This window comes from Macrosteles quadrilineatus, unplaced genomic scaffold (genome assembly GCF_028750875.1).
Source record: "Macrosteles quadrilineatus isolate MER2022 unplaced genomic scaffold, UCM_ALF_1.0 Scaffold_10__1_contigs__length_6754688, whole genome shotgun sequence".
Classification (NCBI taxonomy): Eukaryota; Metazoa; Arthropoda; class Insecta; order Hemiptera; family Cicadellidae; genus Macrosteles; species Macrosteles quadrilineatus.
Genome location: NW_026542603.1, coordinates 3764067 through 3790661, shown reverse-complemented (window position 1 = coordinate 3790661; position 26595 = coordinate 3764067). Strand labels below are relative to the sequence as shown.

Below are 26595 nucleotides of genomic sequence, written 5' to 3'. Positions count from 1 at the left end.
TAGCCGTTTTAATTTTGTAGGTTTTTATTTTTTTGGATCTGTATCTGCATTCACCGATCTCGCATTAATTTCAATTAGTTAGTTGATGTTACTTTTAAAGTTTTTGAAAATGTAGTTTTGAATTTTTTAATGTTTGAACTTTGTAGATTTGTTTTTTTGCCGTTAGATGTCTTATGTATTCACCCAATATGCTTGCTATTTAAGGTTTTTTTAATCAAAATGTTGATTATGTTTCATTTTGCAAAATTAACAAGTTGTTAAGGCATCTTATTACATTAAACTTTATTTGATGAAATGTTCATGTCATGAACTGTTTTAACATTCTATTACACCTACCAAACTTTGTGTACTGTAATATTACGTGTATGAATATAGGTGTATCTAAATGCTTTTTAGTTTGCAAGTATTACATTGTAACAAGCCTCACTATCTGTAAATGGTTGCACTTTCTTGTTTGGTTGGATTATGTATGATGGATATAAGTCATTCTAAAAGCTATTGGAACACAATATATTTATATTCTAAAGATCTATTTGATTTTACCCTTAACCAAATTCCTCTCAGTTTGGAAACTTCCAATCATTCAAAATGTGTTGTAATGTTTTTTGAACAAAAATACATTGATAGAAAACTATTTTTTCCCTTAAACGGTTGTCAGCTGAAAATAGATGCTCATTTTCAACATTGTTAAAAATGTTTCTGCCAGAATGCTGGAGAGTGGGAAGCCCATGGCTAATCCTTCCTTTTTTTACGTAAAAATCATTCTGAAATTGAAAATAATTTTGTTACTAATTGTAACAACATAACAAGATAACAACATAACAAGTACTAATTGCGTCATTTATAAGAGTTCCTTTATGGACTCAGGTGGTAAGTTGGAACCATCCACACAGATTGATTGAGAAAATACAAGCACACAAAGTCAACAGAAACCACAAATTAGCTTCGTTTGATATAGTTAATCTGTATACAAACATACCCACACAGGAAACCATGGTGATATTGTGGCAGAACTTAACAAGGAATTCCAACTTACCCCCTGAGTCCATAGAGGAACTCTTATCAAGGACGCAATTAGTACTAAAACAAAATTATTTCCAATTTCAGAATGATTTTTACGTCTAAAAGGAAGGATTAGCCTAGGCTCCCCACTCTCCAGCATTCATTCAATTTCATTTCATACATTATAATTTTAATAATTTTATTTATTTATTTTAACCAAACTATAGCATTTAAAATATGCAATTGCAAAAACCTTATCAACAAGTTGCTTTTAATACAAAATTTTGACCCAGACAACATTTGTCTACTCTAGTTCCCGCTCAGCCCACATTTTATAAACAATGATTCAATTTTTGTGGTCTGATAACACTGCATGCAATTTGCAAGTGGTAGAAGTTTTTAGTATATTTTACGATAACCTGTTTATGCATGTGTTTTATGATGTATGAATGAAAAACAGAAGCCACCAAAAACAGTTCATTATTTTATAACTACAAGCAACATAGATAAATAAATTTAAAAGAAACACTACAGATTAAAAATTGTTATTGTTATTGGCAGTGTGCCTGTATAAGGGGCTTCTAATGCGAGTGTATAGTAAAAACCCGATTGATTGAACCCAGCTTCCGAGATTCCATAAATAAGTAAATTAACATTTCCTACTATTTGTGTTGAGTTAAACAATGTTTCTGTGAATGACAAATTGATATTCTTGTTTTGTAAATTTACTCTGAATACACTAAAACTTAAAGTAATGCACTGCACGTCAGTAAAGCTTTAATACAGTGGAACCTTGATATAAAGAATTTTAAGAGGAACAACAACTGATTTTTATGGTTAGGGTGATACTCTAAGGCTCATGATCTATCAGAGCGACTAAAGGTAACTAAAAAAAAGGTATTTGTTTTAGGGCTTTGCCCCCCTAGCATTTGATCTATTTCTGGAGTTCTCTTTCACAGATTCAGTGATGTTGACTAACTTTCTTTACAACAGACTAGATAATTTAAAAGCTTAAAAAAATAAAGTGTTTTCCAATAAACCTTCAAATTGTAGAGATAATATCAAGCTAATTTTTTTTTTTTTTTTTAAGACATATCTGTGAAATCTTCTATGTATAAAGGCAATAAAACATGTGGTAGGCAAAAAGATATAAGAGATTCGGAAATGGGGACTTAAATTTATTGATGTTCAATTTATCAAGGTTTCACGGTATGGTAATTAAGAACACTTGATTATTCTTCAATGTAAATAACTCTATCGTTATGCGTACTAGCTTACTAACATGTAAATATGACACGTTTGGTAAACACATAATTCCTTAACCAGTTTTTATCATGCAGTATTGTGATACTATCACCTTACTCCAAAATTTGATTTTAATGTTACATCATTCAATGTAATATATAAAAATAGTCCCTCAGAAACAAACATTAGTAACTAAAGACACCTTCTTTCCTACCCTCTAATAGTTGTAAAACATCTTAACTTGTTGCCCACTTAACTTATAACTTATTTGAGATCTTAACTTAACTCGATACCTGCCATTATCTTGTATCAAGCGGGTTTAGTTTCACTTTTAGAATGATGGGGCCTAACATAAACAAAAAAACATCAACAGGGTCATAAAAGAGTCAGATTTTTGTTCCTGGGATCGCAAGAGTGTAACCAAGCAGGTTATGGTGGCAGAATCTATCCTAAATTAAAGGTGTAAAAGATCTTTCTCTCTTTCCCTACGTATCTGGCGGTTTCTACTCTCAAAACAACAAAGTAATATTTAAGAACCTATCTAGTAAAAAAATAAGGGTTGGCCTGGGCCTATCGTCTGTTTTCTGCTAATTCTAATTACTTGGTTCTTATTGTAAATTCACTTAGGTGGAGTGAATAGATTAAAAATTTACTTTTGAAACTTGACTAGTCCTATTTATTGTAAATTTAATGTAAATTTTTATGTCTTTCCCAGAGCCACGTTACCTGTCGGTGAGTCAGCAACAACTTCTAGTCATCATTGCGATCTTCATAGGAACCATAACCACTATACTAATCTTACAGGTAAATGTTATTTGTCTTTTAGTATTTATCTAGTATATAATGCCTACTGTTGAGTTGAAATTATTATTTAGGATTTTACATCATCTTAAAGAAGTTGTCAGTGAACTTGATAATTAGTTGACATACCACACACGTTATAGGATCTCAATCAATATATTGTTTCTGCAGGAGAAACAACCTCTTTAACTTACTCTCTGAATAAGTATTATAAGACAAAATATTAGTGTTATGTTTGTGACTTTATTGTAGCCTATATCTATTGGCCCCAGGGCGGGACTCTAACTTTCTCAGGCTAGCTGAACTCAATTCTGAAAAATTCCTTAATCAGCCACTTGGTTTTCCTTTAAAATATATACCAAACAAATAGACTATCCACATACTAGGTTGAGTTTTAATTTAGAACTATACTAAGCTTTTATTTTATTTAAATAAAATATTCTTGATTTAAATTTCAGTTGTCAAACTGTATTAAGTAAAGGTTTAAGTCACCAGTGTTGCTGTCACAAATTGTGTCTATTGATTTATGATTTATATTTTTAAGCAAAATTTAGCACATCTACAGAATCTTATCAAGAAGAGGTGAAAGAAGAGGGGTTCCCCTGCAAAATTTGGTATTTTTAAAGCTGTTTGGTGGCTTTCTAAAGCCATTTTTAATGTCTAGAACTGGGTCTTAAACGTATGTTTCCCCTATAGCCTCCCCCTTGAAACCGCCACTGATTTTATGCTTAGTTCCTTCCAATTTATGTAGAGGGCCATTAGTTAAGTAATTTCTTGTTACCTATCCATAACTTAATAGAACGATACAATTACAACAATAGCCTACTCTCTGCTATTATAACCAAACAATAAACGTCATAAAATCTACCCTGAAATAAGAGTTGCTAATATGAAACATAAATAAAAACTTGGGATTTTATAGTAGGATAAAAAGTTTACTTATACTATTTAAAGTCAATACTTTAATGTAGATAAAACACCATTATCTCTGGCACTGCTAGAAGTAACTTATCAATTAGTGATAGGGATGAACATTCTTAAAATCAATCAAAGAGGTACATGATGTAAAGCTAAAGTTTTACCTTTGTTTGTTTGTTCCAGGCCCAGATGGATCTCCGCGGAGACACAGTTCTGTGGATGAGATCCTGGGGTTGGCTGCTAACCTGAGTCTGAACGGACAACGGCAACGCAGCCTGAGTGATAGTGGAGGGACCAACGATAAAGAGACTGCCACTACCAATGGTAACGGTAAGTCTAATGATACTAGTGATGGTCAGAACAAGAACATTTGAAACCAAAACCAAAACTATAAAACAGGGTGTCTAGTAGTCGGGAAAATCGGGAAAGTCGGGAATTAGTCTTGAATTTCAAAATGGTCTTGAAAGTCGGGATTTAGTCTTAAATTTGATTTCAAAGTCGGGAATTTTCATGATTTTGCCGCGATCGTCGTCTTGCGTTTACGTAACTGCAAAAGCCAATGATGATGTCTACACGGCCTCGGGAAATGTTCACGATTTTGCCGCAATAGTGGACGACGACGATGACGTTTCCGTGACCGCGGGAGATGACGATGACGTTTCCGTGACCGCGGGAGACGACGATGACGTTTCCGTGACCGCGGGAGACGACGATTATTTCTGCTCGGCCGCGGGAAATGTTCATGATTTTGCCGCGATCGCGGACGACAACGATGACGTTTCCGTGACCGCGGGAGACGACGATGATATCTGCTCGGCCGCGGGAAATGTTCATGATTTTGCCGTGATCGCGGACGATGACGTTAACATTTCCGTGACCGCGGGAGATGACGGTGATGTCTAAAAAGCCGCGGGAAATGTTCATGATTTTGTCACGATCGCGGACGACGACGATGACGTTTCCGTGACCGCGGGAGACGACGATGATGTCTACACGGCCGCGGGAAATGTTCACAGACTTTAAAAACAAAGGGCTAAAACACCTCGTATGCTCTCCCATTGGATGCGTAAGAGATAAAGTAGCGTTACCCCATTTCTTCAATAACCTCAGACAATTTCAAGAATCAACAGGAGCAAGTATAACTATTGTTTCATACTACCAAGAATCCCTTAGACAACTAAGAAACGGCCTAACGCACAGTGAATTTAACAATAGAATCCAGTCTTTTATCGATAACAACCTAAATACAACAATAGACTGTAGGAGCCAAGACCCGTCATCGACCTGTCCAGCACCGCCTGCCTCAATAACACCATTAGCAGCCCTGCCTACACCTTCACCGGAGGCACCAACGTTGCCACCTACCCCACCATCACGACCTTCAGTGACAGCTGTGAATGAAAGTGTGACCAGAGTAGTGCCCGGCGACTTCACCTTCTGTGAGTTGTTAAAGCAGAGCAAAAGTGATAGGCCAAGGATGGAAGTGAATAAAACTGCTCATGTACCACAATTGTTAGATTTAGAAGTAGATTCTGTAAGCCAAAACGATACCTTTAATTTTTTAGTAGATCAAGCAACCCCCATTGTAAAAGTAACGTTAGAATAAGCAATTTATGTATTTTCCATCAAAACATTAGAGGGTTGCAATCATCAATTGAACCTTTAGAAGTAACTCTAACTGAACTAACACCTAGTATTGTTGTCTTGACAGAGCATAAAATGATAAGTTCTTCTCTGGAAAGACTAAATATTAATGGTTACAATGTTGCTGCCAGTTTTGGGCGGAAAAAATCTAGAGGTGGTGGCGTAATTATTTTAGCAAAACCATTTTTTACTTTTAAAGAAATTATAATACCTGAAATTCAAAATCTTGTCACTGAGCAAATTTTTGAGTGTTGTTTAGTAGAAGTAGATAAAATTATCCCCAGAAAAAAGCTTATTATAATTGGTTTCTACAGGAATCCAATTAAGCAAAATGAATCTGAGTTTATCAAACGACTCGATACAATGCTTGAAATAATCAGTGTTAAATATAAATATGTTATTTTTATGGGAGATATTAACATTGATATGCTGAACTTAAATGACACCAGCAGGAAAAACTTACTGCATGTTGTAACAGCTAATGGCTTCCAGTCATTGGTTGATTTTCCTACAAGAATCACCGATACAACTAAAACTGCAATAGATAATGTTTTTACAAATTTAGATAGCGGCTGTTATAAAATTACGGGTATTAATACACAACTTTCGGACCATGATGGCCAAATAATTGAAGTTTTTACTAATACGAAAAATAGCCTGAATAATTCTTCTGTTTATTTTGAACATAAAAGAAATTTTAATGATAAAAACGTCGAACAATTTATATCTGCTTTACAACATGAGTCATGGCTTAATCTTTATTTATGTCCTGTGGAATGCAAGTATGATGTTTTTTATGAAATATTTATGCATTATTTTTAGGGATGGACGGGATTGAATTTTTAGTTCGGGACGGGACGGGACGGGATTTTTATTTCCTTCCCGATTTTCGGGACGGGACGGGACGGGATTTTTTTCTGTGCATAAAAAGAAAGTACTGTATTGCAGTTACCAAAAGACATACGAAATCAATTTTTACCATTTGTGGCACTGATCTATAAAAACCAAAACATGGGTAACCTATAGAAACTTGTGACTCGCGGGTCACGGGGTGATCGTCTGTATGACTCACGGTCACGGCGCGATCGTCGTCATGACTCGCGGTCACGGCTCGATCGTCGGTATGACTCCACGGTCACGGCGCGATCGTCGTCATGACTCGCAGTCACGGCACGATCGTCGGTATGACTCGCGGTCACGGCGCGATCGTTGGTATGACTCCGCGGTCACGGGGTTATCGTCGGTATGACTCCACGGTCACAGCGCGATCGTCGTCATGACTCGCGGTCACGACGCGATCGTCGGTATGGCTCGCGGTCACGGCGCGATCGTCAGCATGACTCGCGGTCAGGGCGCGATCGTCGTCATGACTCGCGGTCACGGCGAGATCGTCGTCATGACTCGCGGTCACGGCGCGATCGTCGTCATGACTCGCGGTCACGGCGCGATCGTCGGTATGACTCGCGATCACGGCTCGATCGTCAGCATGACTCCGCGGTCACGGCGCGATCGTCGGTAGGACTCCGTGGTCACGGTGCGATCGTCGGTAGGGCTCCGCAGTCACGGCGCGATCGTCGGTATGACTCGCGGTCACGGCGCGATCGTCGGTAGGACTCCGCGGTCACGGCGCGATCGTCGGTAGGACTCCGCGGTCACGGCGCGATAGTCGGTAGGACTCCGCGGTCACGGTGCGATCGTCGGTAGGACTCCGCGGTCACGGTGCGATCGTCGGTAGGACTCCGCGGTCACGGCGCGATCGTCGGTATGACTCGCGGTCACGGCGCGATCGTCGGTATGACTCGCGATCACGGCTCGATCGTCAGCATGACTCCGCGGTCACGGCGCGATCGTCGGTAGGACTCCGCGGTCACGGTGCGATCGTCGGTAGGACTCCGCGGTCACGGCGCGATCGTCGGTATGACTCGCGGTCACGGCACCATCGTCGGTAGGACTCCGCGGTCACGGCGCGATCGTCGGTAGGACTCCGCGGTCACGGCGCGATAGTCGGTAGGACTCCGCGGTCACGGCGCGATCGTCGGTATGACTCGCGGTCACGGCGCGGACGTCGGTAGGACTCCGCGGTCACGGCGCGGACGTCGGTAGGACTCCGCGGTCACGGCGTAATCGTCGAAATGACTTCGTCTCCTGCGTTCGCGGACCTGTCGCTCGCAATAACGGCGTCATCGGCACTCGCGAAGCGGAAAAATCGCCGGCGATCGGACCAAATCCCGTCCCGAAAAATTCCCGAGTCAAATGTAATCCCGTCCCGATGATCGGGAATATTTTTTTCCCGAAAAATTCCCGAAATTTCGGGACCCGTCCATCCCTAATTATTTTAATACATTCTTTCCATCAACTCTCTCAAGACAACATACTAACTGTAAGTGGATTCCTAATGAACTGAAGCTGGAAAGACAAAATATTATTAATCTTAACAAAGCGGCTAGAGAGTTAAACTGCAAAAAGTTGTTACATGAGGCTAGAGAAACTAATAAGCAGTTTAGAAAGAAATTGTTTTCTTCAAAAAAACAGTATTATAAAAGAAAAATTGGTAGTTCTGACAATGTTAATAAGGCAACTTGGAAGATTGTGAACTCTGAAGTAGGAGCCAAAACTATTATTAATCATAATATAAACCTAGTAGTAAATAATGATGTATGTTCTGACCCCTCCCTGGTCTGTGGCCAATTCATAAATTATTTTGCAGATGTTGTAAAAGAAACTGAAACTTTCAATAATATAAATACATTCCAAAAAAATGTTGATGACACTCTGCATACTGTACTTCCTTCAGATAAAAGGAGCTTTAAATTTAGCTTTGTTGATGAGAGCGACATTGATAAAATTATTAAAAGTCTAAAAAATTCCTATAGTGCTGGCTACGATGGTATTCCTGTGGTTCTTTTTAAAAAAGCGAAATCAGTCCTACTTAAACCAATAACTCATCTCATTAACTCATCTTTGATATCAGGAATTTTCCCTAACAAACTCAAAATAACAAAATTAAAACCGCTATTCAAAAAAGGAAACAGACAAACAGTATCAAACTATAGACCGATTGCTTTGCTGCCTTCAATTTCAAAAATCTATGAAAAGGTTGTTTATAACCAACTGGTATGCTTCTTTGAAAATAATGGTACATTTGATGACTGCCAACATGGATTCCGAAGTGGCAGATCTGTCATAACAGCTGCCACAGCTTTCATTGAATCCATCGTTGATAGCTTAGAGAGTAAATCTAAAGTGGTAGGGTTGTTCATGGACCTCAGTAAAGCTTTTGATTCAATTTCTCATGAGTTGTTGCTTTCAAAGCTCAGTAGTAGTGGACTAAATAGTACTGCATTGAGCTGGTTCAAGTCATATCTTTTTGATAGAAAACAATACGTAGAACTTAGTCACTGTAATAACAAAAATTATAAAATTTCTTACAATTCTTGTACTCGGGAAGTAAAATATGGGGTGCCCCAAGGATCGATCCTAGGCCCTCTTTTATTCATCTTTTATTTGAGAAATTTTCCTCAACTCAGTGATTTTAGCAAGCTTTGCCTATATGCTGATGATGCAAATTTAAAAATAGCCGCAGGAACCTATGCTGAACTTGAAGCCAAGGCCAATTCTGATATATTATTACTTAACAGTTTTTTTAATTCGAATAATTTGCGTTTGAACACAGATAAAACTAATTTTATGTGTTTCCAAGCAGGAAAAACTAAACCGCAAAATCTGCCAAAAATTGTAGTTAATAACAACATAATTCAAAATAAAGACCACATCAAATTCTTGGGATTAGAAATTGATGAAAATTTGAATTGGAATCATCATATTGATCAGTTACTTTCTAAAATTTCATCTGGCCTTTATGCGCTAACAAGATTAAAACCCCTATGTGAAAAGGAAACTTTAAAAATTATATATTTTTCGTACATACATTCAATCATATCATTTGGAGTTTCACTTTATGGTGCAGCAAAAAAGAAAAAATTAAAATCAATTCTAAAAAAGCAAAAGAAAGCTATTAGAATTTTGTGCAATTTAAAACGCAGAACTTCAGTCAAAGAATATTTTAAAACTGAGAATATTATGACTGTTTATGGAATGTATGTCTATGAAACAGTATTATCAGTAAAAGACAGATTTAATGAATTACAACTTATTGGAGACTATCACAATTACTTCACTAGAAATCGAGAAAACCTGGCCACAAGCTCACATACTCTGCAACTTTTTACGAAGACACCTAAATATGCCGGTTCCAAATTTTATAATAAACTTCCTAAAGAAATCAAATTAGAAACTTCCAAAAATAAATTTAAATCAAAATTGAAAAAGTTTCTTATCAACAAGGCTATGTACTCCTTTGAAGAGTTTTAGTTCTATAAGTTATTAATTGCTCTGTTTCATATCAATTGAAACTTTTGGTTTTAAAATAATTTTATCTATATTTTTAATTTTGATATTTTCATGTATAAACTTTCATATTGCACTGCTTGTTTTAATTTATTTGATCTGAAAAGCTATTAATATTGATGGTATGTTGTTATGCCATGCATGATAATGATGAGTATTTTAGTTAGTTAGTTAGTTTTATTAAATTGCTCTTGACGCCATTCCTGTATCTATATATTGTACTTTAATGAATAAAGTTATATGAAATGAAATGAAATGAAATGATTTTGCCGCGATCGCGGACGACGACGATGACGTTTCCGTGACCGCGGGAGATGACGATAATGTTTCCGTGACCGCGGGAGACAACGATGATATCTGCTCGGCCCCGGGAAATGTTCATGAGTTTGTCGCGATCGCGGACGACGACGATGACGTTTCCGTGACCGCGGGAGATGACAATGACGTTTCCGTGACCGCGGGAGACAACGATGACGTTTCCGTGACCGCGGGAGACGATGATGACGATTCCGTGACCGCGGGAGACGACGATGATATCTGCTCGGCCGCGGGAAATGTTCATGAGTTTGTCGCGATCGCGGACGACGACGATGACGTTTCCGTGACCGCGGGAGATGACAAAGACGTTTCCGTGACCGCGGGAGACAACCATGACGTTTCCGTGACCGCGGGAGACGATGATGACGATTCCGTGACCGCGGGAGACGACGATGATATCTGCTCGGCCGCGGGAAATGTTCATGAGTTTGTCGCGATCGCGGGAGATGACGATGACGTTTCCGTGACCGCGGGAGATAACGATGACGTTTCCGTGACCGTGGGAGATAACGATGACGTTTCCGTGACCGCGGGAGACGTCCGTGACCGCGGTAGACGACGATGATATCTGCTCGGCCGCGGGAAATGTTCATGATTTTGTCGCGATCGCGGGAGATGACGATGACGTTTCCGTGACCGCGGGAGATAACGATGACATTTCCGTGACCGCGGGAGACGACGATGACGATTCCGTGACCGCGGGAGACGACTATGATATCTGCTCGGCCGCGGGAAATGTTCATGAGTTTGTCGCGATCGCGGACGACGACGATGACGTTTCCGTGACCGCGGGAGATGACGATGACGTTTCCGTGACCGCGGGAGACGACGATGACGTTTCCGTGACCGCGGGAGACGACGATGACGTTTCCGTGACCGCGGGAGACGACGATGACGTTTTCGTGACCGCGGGAGACGACGATGATGTCTACACGGCCGCGGGAAATGTTCATGATTTTGCCGCGATCGCGGACGATGACGATGACGTTTCTGAGACAGCGGGAGACGACGATGATGTCATTAAAGTCAACAAGGCCGCGGGAAATGTTCATGATTTTGCCGTGATCGCGGACGACAACGATCACGTTGCTGTAACCGCTGCAGTCAATGATGATGTCTAAACGTACGGTACGTGGAAGATTTCATGATAAAAAAAAACAAATTTGCTAGTTAGATTTTTTTATTGCTGCATTATTTCTTTACTTGAAAACCCCACATTATCATAATACTACTTTATGACAAAGACAGGGGTTGGTGTAGTATTATTCAGAAAATTTGGTTAAGCTATAAAAATTGGTATCAGTATCAAGAATCGAGAATCGATACATTTTGGTATCAACACGCACTAATTGTTGAAAAAACTAGTCTTGAAAAATCTGGAATTAGTCTTGAAAAGTCTGGAATTAGTCTTGAATTTTATAATGGAAATAAACTAGACACCCTGATAAAATCAAATCACAAATCTCAAAACTTAGGTGTTATAATTTAGGTTCTTTCTCGCCTGAGGACTCCAGATACCAAAACATCATAAAAACTTGCTTTTCATTAATGTTTTATAAAATTTCACCAATAACCCCTCGAAATAACTTGATGATCTTGTGTTTTATATTTTTCAAATGAATCACTTATCCTTCATAACTAGCAAGAAATGAAGTATCCGTTTCTTGTGTATTACGAGGCAATTAATGTATGGTTATAATCATATGATGGCACGGTTTTCTCCAATTTTCAACCATTACTGTGGATAACTTAAAGTAAACAAAATACTCAAACCAGGAATAATAATTATTTATGGATCTGTTGTTGTGCCTAACATGGCATGATCATCTCTTGAAACTTAAAAGAAAGATATGGCAAGTTGTATATTCTTTAAGAAGAATTATAAATCTGACAAACAAAGAAACTACTATGACAGCATTTCATGCCATCTTATCATCACATATGTAATCATAGCCTGGGTCTCTGCAAATAAAAATCACATCCAGAAAATAGTTACCTTACAGAAGAAAGCAATCTGAATAATTGAACAAATTAAACAAGCTGAAACACAAGTCCACTGCAAACCTTTTTCATCAAAAACCAAATCCTAACCGTAATTTCTCTTTATCTTTTTGAAATAATAACTTCAATCAAATCTAATCCCTCTCAACTGAGAATCAATGTCATAACTACAATATAAGGAATAAAACAAACCTTGATTTAGGCTACCATAGGCTAAATAAAACCAGTATAATCCCAAACAACATGGGGATCAAATTGTTCAATCTTCTGTCAAACAAACTCAAAGAAACAAATTAAATGTAAAGCATTTAAAAAACAACTCAAACAATACCTGATTAAACGGCCTTACTATAAACTAACTGAGTTTATTGAAGAACGTAAATGTAGCCTAAACATGAAATAGTTAAGCAATGCTCAATTCTACACTCCCACACACATACTCATACACACAAGAATTGACGATTCTCCTTTCTACAAGGATTGCGGAGAAGACACCAATGGTAAATGGTAATTTGTTTATGTGTGTGCCGCAGGAGAAGGGCCGGAACCTGACCTGTTGTCGGACACTCCCCCAGTGCCGCCACGACGTAGGGAGAGAAAGCGACACACACCGCCACGGCCCGTCAGCAACGGCCTGCCTCCCACCCCTAAGGTCCACATGGGCGCTTGTTTCTCCAAGGTAAACCATAGATTTTTAGGAGGTTGTTATTGGTGTCAATGTATATCTGGTTGAGGTAAATTCATGTAGAGTACTCCTTAAGGTCAACCAGCTTTGACTGTCCAAGACTTGAAGAATGTCTTGATTTTGTTTCTATTGTTATGAAGGACATGACGATAGAGGATAATCTTCATAACAACCATTATCATAAGGATAGTTGTTAAAATTCCCCAATAAGCCCCAGTATATCACCTTACAATGAAATTAACTTTATAGCTAAAGCTAATGCTTTGATAAAGAATTCATATCTGCAAAAAAAATTTGATTAATTTAATTTGTATTGTGAAAATAGGATCGAGTCTGTCTTTTTGCGGTTTCTCATGCGGTTCTCTGTCCAATGATTAGTCGTGGTTACCGTATAGATAAGTACATCACTGTGCTCTGAATGATTATCTCTCATGTTTTGCGTGTTGCAGGTGTTCAACGGATGTCCACTAAGGATTCACTGTACAGCCAGCTGGATACACCCGGACACGCGAGACCAACACATACTGATCGGTGCGGAGGAAGGGATATACAACCTGAACCTCAACGAACTACATGAGACAGCCATCGACCAGCTGTACCCGCGCAGGACGATATGGCTGTACGTCATCAAAGATGTGCTCATGTCCCTCTCAGGTATGACCAAAACCATCAAATGTAATAGTATCTGTATTTTATACATTTGTTGTCTCATATTGGGCAAGGAATTCCGGATTTGATTTATGCGTTATTTCTGGCAAGGGCTAGAGGGTTGCTACATTATGACTTAAAGTAGTTAAAATCCATCGGTGGTTATCAGGTTTTGTTTCAGGATTAAAGTCCCACACTTAACCAGTAGACCATCTAGCTCCCCAGTATTGGAAATGTCCTCTGATATGTTTGTTTTTGGCTTGGTATTCCCTAAATCAAGTAGGGAAATTTCAACTTCTAGTCAAAAAGTACATTTCAGCCCCACACTTAAATAATATTAATAATAATATATATAACAATAAACAATAATATTGTGTTTGAGAATCGCAAAGTTATCGGGAAAAAAAGTTAAAAACTAAACTGATACTTAAAATAGTAAAATTTCCTCTTGTTTGTTTGATAGTGACTACATTTACAACGTAACACTGAAATGTGTAAATTCAACTTTTTGAAAAAAAATGCGTAACTCTGGTAGTCCGGTCTCGAGCAAGTAGTGATAACATCCAAATAGCAAAGGCTGTATCGTGTTACTAATAAATTCTATAGTCCTCTACCAGGGTTAGGGTTGTTCACAGAGCTAGAAATGACACTCTCAAAAGTAATTTTGCGTTAGTGCAAATGCTCTACTGGTCGCCAAATAATCCAGACTGCCTGGTTATTCAGCAGGAAAATTTTCAGGACGTTTCTGTATCACAAAAGCCCAATCGTATGGCTTTCTGTTAGAGTTGTTTCACAGAAAGTGTCTCTCCTCGTCTTTGAATTATAACTTAAATTTTTGGTTTTCTGGATAGGTGGCTGTACACCTTAACACCTGAACACCTTGGCTTTGAGCCAAAGGCTTTATCAAAAAACTGTAAGCCATTGATGATTATTATTAGTTTAATCTGAGTAGATATTTGAACCTCTGGATATTTTCGGGCTATTTTAACCGAGGATAGGCGTCGCTTGGTCTATTAATCACACCATCCTTGCCCCATAGCCCAATGTCACAGTGCAAACTTTTTCCTTTCTGGTAAATGTGTGATATTCAGTGAGATTTGGTAATTTATAAAAAATGGTTTCAAACATTCACATTCTTAATGTGCAACCTCAATAAACACTCCTGACACACCTTTTGTACTCAGTTTACTACTCTTCTATTGTTTTTCATCCTTATTATAGGTCCTAGGCTTTTGAGGGGTTCCAGGAATAAAGGTATTTTCAAAATGTTTTATGTAGCACATCGAACTAAAAAGTGGTTTTCATTTGTTTCAAAGTCAAAACATTCTTTATTCGCTGTTTTGTAAGCGTTAAAACATTGAACATGTTTTTATTTTATAAATTAACGACGTTTTGATTGGATTGAACAAAACACGGACACTTAAGACAGTCCTATTGTTAGTTTTGTGTTGTTTTTTTTATGTTTCATGCTTTAAAAACTAACAATTAAAATATAACATTGTCCATATTCGTTTTGATTTTAAAATAACATCCAAATTTAATAATCATTGAATACCGTATATCCAAATAAAAATTGTCTTTTACATTTTACAAAACATTTCTCACTCATTTACTAGCTAAATCTAGACATTTATAGCAAACGAATAAATGTAGGCCTAATTCATAAATTAGTTACTGAAAGTTGCGTACAGTTTGCATTTTTCCAGTATTTATGTTTTTGCACATTCACACACACAGTTGTTGGCTTTCCCTTCAAGATTAGTGCTTTTATTCAACCACTTTTACAGTAGTTTGCATAGTACGGTATGCTACCAAGATAGGTAGTATTTTACACAGTAAGCAGTTATGAGCACGTTTTTTAAATTGAAAAGTTTACGGGCCGTGTCCTTTATTGTGGAGCGCTAAATGTAAAAAAGGCTTGTCAATTTCAGACCGTAACCAATCTGCATAAAGCACCACACAAACCGACCGGTATCAGCAAACGGACACATTCTTTCTCTCATTAGTTTGACATAAAAATTGAATATCCTATTACTTTTATGAGCAAAACCCATTGTACTGGATAAGTGGAGGAGGTAACTGTGAACTTATTTATGGGAAAAGTAAAAACACTTTTGAACTGTTATTTGTACAGCAGTGTGGGTTGTGCCATTTTGTCAAGGGCTATCACATACCAAATGTTAATAAAAATAATTTGAGCTTTTTTCAGATAATCATATTTTCCCATTATTTTATGGGTTTTCATGGGAAAATCACCATTAAAAATCAAAGTTAGATAAACAAATTTAAAAAAAAACTGAAGATACCACCTACATACCAAATTCCATCCAAAATGGACCATAGTTGTGTACTGCTGTACTAAAACTATTTTTTTTTTTTTTTTTTTTTTTTTTTAAGGCGATACAAAGCAAATATTTTTGCCCAAAACTGAAACTTGAAAATGTTTTTAAAAAAACAATATTTTCCCCAAGTACTTTGTAGCCTCAAGAAGGAAGAAAGTAAAAAATAAGGGTTGAAAGAGTAAATGATTGCTAAACCTATGTTGTATTGCAGGCAAGACACCACAGTTGTACAGGCATGACTTGTTGGCTCTCCACAGCAAGCAGAGTCACAGGTTCACCATGCACATGAACAGGATACCTGAGAGACTGGTGCCTCGCAAGTTTGCTCTCACTACAAAGGTAACATTCACACATTTGACTGTAGTTGTTACTGTACTGACACAATACAGGCAAGACACTACAGTTGTACAGGGACGGCTTGTTGTCTCTCCACAGACATTTAGTACTAGCCTAATGAAGACCCTGATGTGAGTTGTAACTAGTGCCCTTCTGCAATGTCCTAGATCACATAATGCAGGTATTTTACACCCATTTATAATGCTTACTATTAACTGTGTTGCAGGTACCAGATACCAAGGGATGCACCAAGTGTTGTGTGGGTAGGAACCCTTACAACGGCTACAAGTACCTGTGTGGCGCCATGTTCAATGGCATCTTCCTTATGCAGTGGTATGACCCTCTCAACAAGTTCATGCTACTCAAGGTACGTACAAATTGTGTTGGTTGATTTTCTAAAATTGTTGTTATCGCTATGGGCACATTTTGTTAAATGTCCTCATAGAAGTGAGAGAGTCAATTGTCATTGTAGCTAGGTGTTTATAGTGCTTGCCTTTTCTATGAAAGGTTGCTAACTCGATTCAAAGCAAGATTGTTTCCATTTGTCATTATGCTATCATCTAATGATGCAATCCAACAAATGGAAGAGATTAAATACTTTTGGGTTTGGACTATTCCCTTACAAAAAAATTATGAATGCATAGATTAGATAGACAAAGAAATAGAGCTGTTTCAATGTAAGGATTGTGAGTGGCAATGTGTCCATCCTTAAAAGCTGTAAGCTTGCTGGATTGCTGGATTAACAATAGGGAATTAAAGGTTATATATTATTACTTATAGACACCAGGTAATTTTGTGCAAACCGAACCTCAGCCAAATTCCAAAAAAAAAAGAAAAAAAAACTCCCTATCAATAAGGTAGACGATAATGCTTTAGTTTTGCCAAACACTCCCTAAAGCCTTGGACCGGTACTGTCTGTAGATGCTGGATCACCAGAATTGTACTGTAAACTCAATATGTAAAGCCAATAATGGGAACTTGCAGTATTACAGAATAACTGTTAAGACCTTAAAGTGTTTAGATGGTTTTCAAGATTTATTAGAAAGACATGATATTGCTTGCAGCATGTCGAGTGTTCACTGGCCCAGCCTCCGAGTGTGTTTGAGATGGTGATCACGCCAGAGCTGGAATACCCGATGGTGTGCGTCAGTGTGAAGCAGAGCTACGACAAGCACAGACTCAAGCTGGACCTCATCAACATGAACTCCGGGGCCAGCTGGTTCCACAGCGATGAGCTCGAAGATATGGACGGCCAAGGTAACGTGTTGAAACTACCAAGTATATGATCAGGAAAAGCCTACCAAGTATGTAAACATTATTGAGATTTAAAAACCTCCTCATCCTACTCTCTGAAGAAGTCCTATATGAGGACAAAATATCAATGTTGTTATTTTTGTGCCCCTGTAGGCTACTCTAATTTTCTCAGGTAAGCTAACTGAACTCTAATTTAGGGGTGTACAAATATTCAGACTTTTTCAAATTTTCAAGAATTTGTCAAGAGTACAAAAGATTGGTAAAATAGAATACAAACAACTGACACAACACGTGCGCTGCAGAGGCAGCTCAGATGAGTCGAATCCGAATCTCAAATCAATTGAATCCTAAGAAAAATTCGGATTCGAGATTCGATTACCAGATTTGAGAATCGCTGACAGAATACGCCGACTCACCGCCAGCTCTAAAATAACTTGTATTAGCAGTTTCGATCCATGCAAGGCTGGAACAAAGCCAATCTCGGTCTCAAAACTCAAGGCCATGGTTAGAATTAAGTCCTAGTAGAATATTAATTTTATTTTAATAGGGATAGGTTGATAACAGAATTTCTCGAGTCAATACCAGTTCTGAAATGTTACTCACGATTCTCAATACCGATTCCATATAAAAAATTATATTTTTGAGGAAGTTGCCATGGTCAATGTTTTGTTGTTCAATTAAATTCTGAATCAGACAACTGGCGTAGATCATGCCGAACCGCACTTGCTTTTTACGAAACGATAATATTCGTAGACTGAAAACATCCAAATGGAGGTATCACTAGCACGGCAACTCTGCAAAAAAATTGAGACGCTGTATGTAATATAACTTGAGTATTTTATAAATTATTTCTTGTATGAAGTTGGACATGAATGTTTCGCTTCAACTATTCATGTAGGTTGTACAACGAATATGTATGTGGTAATAAAAACCGTTATATGTATATTTTTTTTTAGGAAAACAAGGTACATGTATGATATCATTCTTTTCCTCATCAAATTGTGCACAATTTGTATATTTAGAACAATTATTTTGAGTTCATTGATTTGTGTTATAATTAGGGGTGTGCGAATATTCGAAATTTCGAATTGAATCGAATAGTAAAACTACTGTTCAATTCGATTCGTTCTATCTGCGAGTATTCGATTTTTTGAATTGTTCGACGGTGGTCGAATAGTTCGGACCTTTTCGAATACTTCGCATCTGGCCACATAATTAGTTGGAGCTTTGGAAAGCATAAAACAAATCAAGTTGGCCAAAAAAGTGTTTCAAGTAATTAATAAAAAATTACCATCGGGCTAAAATAGGAATAGTAATCAGTTTCTATCGACTATCGAGTGACAACGTTTCATTTTCAACTATTGTGTAATCGTGTCGTGAGTTTCCGATGAAATAATGTCCTCCGCCATTAACCAAATAAACAAGGTCGGTAAAATAGTTCCATTCTAACTTGGTTTGAAAATAAATAAAAACTGTTAAGCTGCTTCAGATTAAATAAAAATGCAATACAATATTTAATAAAAACTCACTTAGATATTTTATTTTATTATTTTTCAACATTATTAAACTCGTTATATGCTGCAAAACACTACGTTAGCATTCATCTGCCTTCATTGTTCTTGGCGATGGCGATCGGGTTCAAGTTACGTTTTGTTCTGGGATCACGGTAGACCTACATAAATCTAGCATACAACATTGATGTGTCTATTTTGAGTGAAGTAAAACTGAAAAAGTGATGGCGAATAAGATACCGGAACAAATTATACTGAGTTCTCTTATATATGGTACCAAAACGCGCACCGTCCTGTCACCTTTATAAACTTGAAATATGATATATACAAATGTTGTCTGCTAGATAGATTTGCCGTGATCCCAGAGTAAAACGTAATTCGCACTTGCTATGGAAGTCTGCTTCTAGTCTTCTGCTTCTCTAGCAGACAACAATTTCTGTTCTTTCTTTTTTCTATTGCATCAGCGCAAGCTGTGTTGCTGTGTTACAAATTACAAGACAAGAAGTTTTGAGGTTGGAGTTTAGAGACAGTTTGTTTAGCACGTCTGCACTAAGTATTTCAGCTAAACTTAGTAACAATTTTTGTACATTTTGACAACAGTTGCTTTTATACAGTTGGATATTGCCTAAAAGTTGTAGGCCTAGGCTTCATTTAATTTTGGTTGAATGACACAAGATGGATTCAGATGAAGAAGCCGATTTAGGCCTAAATGTGCCTTCAACATCATCACAAGAATTCAAAAATAAGTAAAGGAGTTTAATTTGGGATTTTATCGTCAAAAAGGGCTCTGTTTCAGAATGCAACACGTGTAAAAAGTCCTTAAAAGTAGGTTAAAAGTTAATAATTATACATTTCCTTTGTAACTTAATAAACTCATTCTAAAAATGCCTAAGTTTACAAAATTTGTTATTGGTTGTGCTTTATAATTTTGACTAATAAAACTTGGTTCAGGTTTGTATCTTTACTTATTATCTAAGTTCAGTTACCTATTGAATTAAACTAGGCCTAAATTAAATAAACAAAAGTTACATTTACAATCTACACTTATTCTGAAAAAAATATACCAACAGTTTTAGTAATTAAGTTATTGAGAGTTGACTTGATATTGATTTCAAGTTTTCATTATTTGAGGTTAGTATTCGGTTAAAAAATGTTCACTATTCGGATACTATTCGAGGGAAAGTATTTGATTCGAAAAAATTTGAATTCGATTAGAAATTCTCTCTATTTGATTCGTATTCGATTCGAAAAGAAAAAGTAGTATTCGTACACCCCTAGAACATATACAGAATATACAAAAAAAATTTTTTGTGAATTAAAATTTAATATCTAAAATTTATATAACATTATTCCTTGTTTTATACTGAAAAATATTATATATTATATGATATATTTACAAACTTATTTACTGTATAAAAATGTGTTATAAAAAATTTTGCGTGAGTGCGACCCATAAAAGACCCCTTGCGACCACAGTATAAAAGACCACCAGCTCGAGGATTAAGATAACCATGTCAGTAAAGTTCTATTTTTCTCTTTTACAGCTACAGTCATTCCAAGGAGAGAAAACTTGCAGATCATCAATGTTACTCAATTAGAAAAAGACGCAATCTTAGTTTGTTATTCAAGTAAGTAAAGCTGTAACTTCATGGTATGCAATACAGGAACCGCTAAATACTAAACACTTGAAATAATACATTGAATACAATTCATTACACAACCTCTTTCTAACTTGTGCAAGAATCATTATAAGTTTTTGAAATGTCATGTTGGTTTTTACCTTCAACCAAAATGATGATAGCCTACCATGTTAAAATAACACCATGACGTTTTGTGTAGGATACATTACCCAGGATTGGTCTTGTTCGAAATATTGAAATTAATTTGACCAAATTTGAGCTGGTGTATTGGCTCACGTAACATCACTCGATGATTATTACCTAACAAGATTGTTTGTGCTTGTTATTTATTTATCTTATTGTCTTTCCACAGATGTTATTAGGATAGTTACCCTGCAAGGAAGACTGAAGAGTAATCGAAAGCAAATATCAGAACTGCAATTCGACTTTCCAGTAGAATCTATAGGTAACTACGATAAGTTGTCATATATATTTCAGTAATTCCTTAATTGAAAAATAAGTGAGTTTTACCAACAAATATAGTTTTAATTTTATAATAATTTATAACTTGCCTTTTAATAATGCTTTCAAATCAAAATAATTTTATTTTTTTGAAAAATTTTCCAAAATATTTTCAGCAATATTTTCAGGCAAAATACCTTAAACTTTAACAATTTTCTAGTAAGAAATTATGTTCACAGTAATACAACTCCGATTTTTGCGATATGAGAACACCAGATTCACCCAAATCAATTTAATTTAAGAAACAATGTTTGCTTCTATTTGACTATTGTTAGTCAAATTTGCTTATTGTTACAAAATAAACTATTTGGAAGCTACCTCCTTATTTGCTTAGTGGTTAGTTTTTGCCTTACAATCTCCAGAATCAAAATTAAGAACAACCAGGTTTAAAAATCAAGCCGATCAAAACAATAAATAGACTTATACTATTAAGGTGCCTCTTAGATGCCTTACGTCGACAAGTAGTGGTCATATTCACCCAATTCACAACATGTTTTGCCTCTTCAGGCATTATGAAGTGTTCTTTACAAGAATGTTTTGTCCAAATGAGATATGTCAATTACATTCAAATAAATACACATTACACATGCACGAAAAAAGGCAGACTCAACTTCCGTACCGCGACTGGTTGATAGTAGGCCTTCTCTAAATAATCAAATGTGTTTGTAATGTGGCGTTGGAGAGGCCAAAAACCTGCTTAGGTTTGAGTGGCCAGCTAGGTAAGGTAAGGTAAGGTTTGTAATGTGTATATGTGTGAACATTGGGGTGGAATGTCTAGTTATACACATCCAAAGCTTATACTCCGTAACATTGAAATTCCACCTCATTACATTTTACCTTGTTTGTCAATTATCACTAAGTTAGTATGTTGACACATATCTACTATTTGTTTCCAGTTTGTCTACCAGACAGTGTTCTTGCTTTTCACAAACATGGAGTGCAAGGCAGGAGTCTGAAGAACGGAGAAGTTGTTCAGGAGATTGTGGACAAAAGTCGAAGCTACAGGCTTCTCGGATCCGACAAGTATGTTGACTATAATAGATTCAAGATTCAAAATAACATTTATTTTTCATACATGTGTACATAGAATAGCGTCAATTTAAAAATGTTTCTAACTTACTACATTATACAAAGACATTATATGTTAATGATTTCACTACAATATACATGAAATAGACATAGAGATAAGTTTATATCATTATATTAATAAAAAAACTCATCTAGAGAGTACAACGGTTTGGATAGCATTAAACTTTTCAGTTTTTTCTTAAAAACATTAAAATCTTCTGTGGATTTCAAATCCACCGAAAGAGTATTATAGAATCTAATACCTGCATAGGAAGGTTTCTTTTCATATAATTTAAGATTGTGGCTTGTATAAGCAAATACTCTATTGTTTCTAGTATTATAACTATGGTTTTGAGACCTAACGTTTCTATTCTATGAGAATTCTTTTTTATAAACAAAATAAGTTCAAAAATGTATAGACTATATACAGTCAAAAATTCTAATTCAGTAAATAGGTGTGAGAAAGGATAGGATAAGCAGGCTTACCTTAAGAAATATAGGCATCCCACTTCATTCACTACAGAACACGGTTCTGTAGTGCTTGTAGAACACGGATGTAGAACCGTGTTCCACATCCGTGTTCCACATCCGTGTTCTACAAGCACTACAGAACCGTGTTCTGTAGTGAATGAAGTGGGATGCCTACATTTCTTAAGGTAAGCCTGCTTATCCTATCCTTTCTCACACCTATTCTCAGGCAATTAGCCCTTTCTCTCCAAACCTAATTCAGTAAATAGGTGTTTAACAGAATCATCCCAATTTAGCTTTAAAATTATTCTTATTGCTTGTTTTTGAAGGATAAGAAGTTCATCTAAATTTTCATTTGAGGTATTACCATATAAAACAATACCAAAAGTGATATGAGACTGTACAAGGGCATGCATGATAAAGGGTTTTCATTGTAACCAAACTGCTAAATTTAGAAACCTTCCTTAATGCAAATAAACCAGAAGCTAACTTTTTAGAAATCGATGAAACATGATTATTCCAATTTAAGTTTTTGTCTATTATTAGGCCCAAGAATCTAGAATTATTCACCTCTTCCAACACATGATCATTAAGAAATATTGTCAACTCAGGTGCAGGTCTAATTCTAGAGCAAGCTGTAAAAGTGATGAACTTAGTTTTATTAGGATTCAGTAGCAAGCATTTTTTGTTAAGAGCCTGTTCTAAGGTTGAAATCTGGTTAAAAGCGGAAACTTCGATTTCATCAAGAGTTTTACGTGATATCAGCAAATTTATATCATCTGCATACATTGTGATATTATCAAAAGGTGTGAAGCTAGGTAAACCCATAAGATAGCATAGAAAAAGTAATGGGCCCAGAATAGAGCCTTGAGGGACTCCGAACTTAATATTTTTAATATTCAAATTATGGTGTATTAACTGATTAAATGATAAATTTTAAAATATGTATTTATATAATGGTCAAAAAAATTATATATATTTGTTTGCATATTATACTTCCTATAATATTATTATATATGTATTAAGATGTTTAATTTCAACAAACTGTTTTCTGTTTTTTAAATAAGAGTCAAACCATGAAAAAGCCCTATTTTTTATTCCCAGTTTTTGAAGGACTACAAGTAGGCTTGAAAGTGATACACTGTCAAAAGCTTTACTAAGATCCATAAAAAATACCAATTGTTTTATTACCCTTATCCAAAGAATTTAAAGCTGACTCAATAAAATCAATGCTGGCAGTTATTACTGATTTCCCGGCCCTAAAACCATGCTGTTCTTTGTCTAACAGTTTGTTACACTCTAAAAATTGTTAACTGAATAGCCATAACTCGTTCATAAATTTTGGAAAAAACAGGAAGTAATGACAGTGGGCGATAATTTGAAACATCTTTACAGTCATCTGCCTTAAATAGAGGTTTTACTTTAGAAATTTTTAACTTGTCCGGAAAAATACCTGATATTAAAGATGAATTTATTAAATGACACAACGGTAGTAACAGATAGGTTCTGGCATGTTTTATGATTTTTATAGGAATATCATCATAACCGGTTGAAAACTTATTATTGAAGGACATGATTACTTTTTCCAGTTGATTAGGCTCTATACTAGTTTGAACAAAAACTTTATCAGTATAATTAGGCAAAGAAATGTTGGAAGAAGCTGCAACTTGATTCAACTTAAGAATTACATTTGTCTCAACTATATTAATATAATGATCATTAAACATATTGCTAACTAACTACACAAGGATCTTTTATTTCTGATCCATCAGAGTTCAGTGCTATATTTGTTTCAATGTGCTTATTTTTAATATTAATTTCTTCTCCAATAACTTTCTAAGTAGTTTTACTGACATTTGAAGATTCTCTAATTTGTTTTTCGTAATGTTTTTAACTTTACTGTCAAAAAATTTTTTTGTACTCCTTTTCTTCTCCTTGACACTCCTACTTAAATTAGGATCATGAGATGACCTGCTTAGTTCAGTTAAATTTTTTAGCTCCGATTGCAACTCATACAAATCATAAGTTATCCATTTGTTCTTGTTTTTACAGGGTTTCCTACATTTTACTTTTGGAAAACATATATTAAAATAATATAAAAAATATATATAGAAATACATCAAACTTAATTTCAACTGGGGCACAATATACATTTAACCAATTTTCTACAGACAACATGTTTGAAAATTTTGCTATATTTTGTTCTGTAAAACTTCTTTTATGCATCGTTACTCATTATCATTTCTAAAAGAATTTGCTAAATTTACTTCAATAATTTGTGCATCATGATCAGATAAACTAGAAATTAAACCTTCAGAGTAACTTGTCATTAGTGAATCCACCAAAACATTGATATTTATGTCCCCACCAATTATAATAAATTTACATCTTTTTATCAAAATGTTAATTAATGCATTTAGGCGTTTCAAAAATTCAAATGGATCTGATGAGGGTGAGCAATACACACCAACTACAATAATTTTACAACCATTTAACTTATAACTAACAGCACAGAATTCAAAAATTTTATCTTCACCCAAACATGTATCAGATGTTGGCAAGACCACCAGCCTACCAGAGATACCCTCCTCGGATATAAGTAAAATAAAAGCTGTAAAAGTATAAATATAAGCTGATAGGTTTTTATGGTTAAATTTATGATAGGGAGAGTAAATAAAAATATGTCTAATAACTCTTAAACATATGTTTACACTTATACTGATTTTAAACATGACATTATATGTTTTTATTCCATCATAGGCGTATACAATATGCATTTTAAATCCGATAATTTTACAATAAAACAGCAATTCTGCAATTTTTACGATGTGAAAAGCGTTGAAGTGAGATTTGCAGCCGATTCGCACAGACGCACACTGATTATAAGTAGCCTACAGTAGAGAGAGTAATAGTCAATAATTGAGAAGTGTATAGACCTAGTCAACGATACCACCTTCCATAGCATACCTGCCTCTTCCATAATTATTATCACCAAAATACAACTACTATACGCAATTTCCAGTAGGTCTGAATAGAAACGACCCAAAATAAAACGATAATATCCAATAAAATTCACAGTACACATAATTTAGCTTTGGTGTCCTAACATCAAAACTAATCGTAACACCTATCCTTTATTTAAATTTCACTGCATTAATTGCTAAATAAATAAGTGTAAACAAAGAAAAGTAAAAACAATAACAGATTGTTTTGAAACAGCTGTTTGGATCAAATAACATTCATTTGAAAAAATAACTGGTCACATGTAGCAGGAATATAAAAAGTAAACACGCTAGTAAAGCTAATGACGTAATTGTCAATGTTTATTATCCATACCGTTATCAGTTCTATCCTTGATAATTACCCACCCTCATTGAATAAATGTACATCGTAATTTCCCATATTAGTTAATTTAAACTACAATATATTCATAGTTGAAATAAAAGTGATATTTTCATGTTTGGGGTGCTGATATAGGCGCCCCCATTTGTAACCACAACTGAACACGATTTCATAAAAGGATGGTTTGTCTAATTGCAGTATCCTAGGTCAATGTTGACGTTGTGTTCAATCTATGTCATCTATCTGTTTATCTTTGTATAAAACCCGGCTGAGGTTGTGGTGGTAATTTAAAATCGCGATTCCTGATTATTCTTGATCTTCTTTTTATGACATCAATATTTCCGGGCCTAATCCAATTAAAGTTAAAGCAGACAAACATTAATTGTAAACAAAAAGCTACCATTAAGAATTAAAACATGTAAACATTGTTATTTTTCTAATCTTTCCTTGAAAAGTGGAGCAGT

The 26595-nt window shown here is 35.9% G+C and overlaps 1 protein-coding gene across 10 annotated transcripts in view; it reads left to right on the top strand.

Moving 5' to 3' along the window:
- LOC129004620 (mitogen-activated protein kinase kinase kinase kinase 5-like) overlaps nucleotides 1-26595 on the top strand; it is a 71481-nt gene that overhangs the window by 42004 nt on the left and 2882 nt on the right. For 8 of the 10 annotated variants that reach the window (XM_054433156.1, XM_054433165.1, XM_054433163.1 and 5 more), the window contains 11 exons: nucleotides 2963-3051; nucleotides 4150-4296; nucleotides 12870-13015; nucleotides 13471-13675; nucleotides 14891-14923; nucleotides 16223-16350; nucleotides 16574-16714; nucleotides 17412-17604; nucleotides 20657-20740; nucleotides 21105-21197; nucleotides 22150-22276. In XM_054433156.1, the coding sequence (XP_054289131.1) occupies nucleotides 2963-3051; nucleotides 4150-4296; nucleotides 12870-13015; nucleotides 13471-13675; nucleotides 14891-14923; nucleotides 16223-16350; nucleotides 16574-16714; nucleotides 17412-17604; nucleotides 20657-20740; nucleotides 21105-21197; nucleotides 22150-22276 (1386 nt within the window). The remainder of the gene's footprint in view (nucleotides 1-2962; nucleotides 3052-4149; nucleotides 4297-12869; nucleotides 13016-13470; nucleotides 13676-14890; nucleotides 14924-16222; nucleotides 16351-16573; nucleotides 16715-17411; nucleotides 17605-20656; nucleotides 20741-21104; nucleotides 21198-22149; nucleotides 22277-26595) is intronic. The other 2 variants (XM_054433157.1, XM_054433159.1) reach the window with 2 other exon arrangements.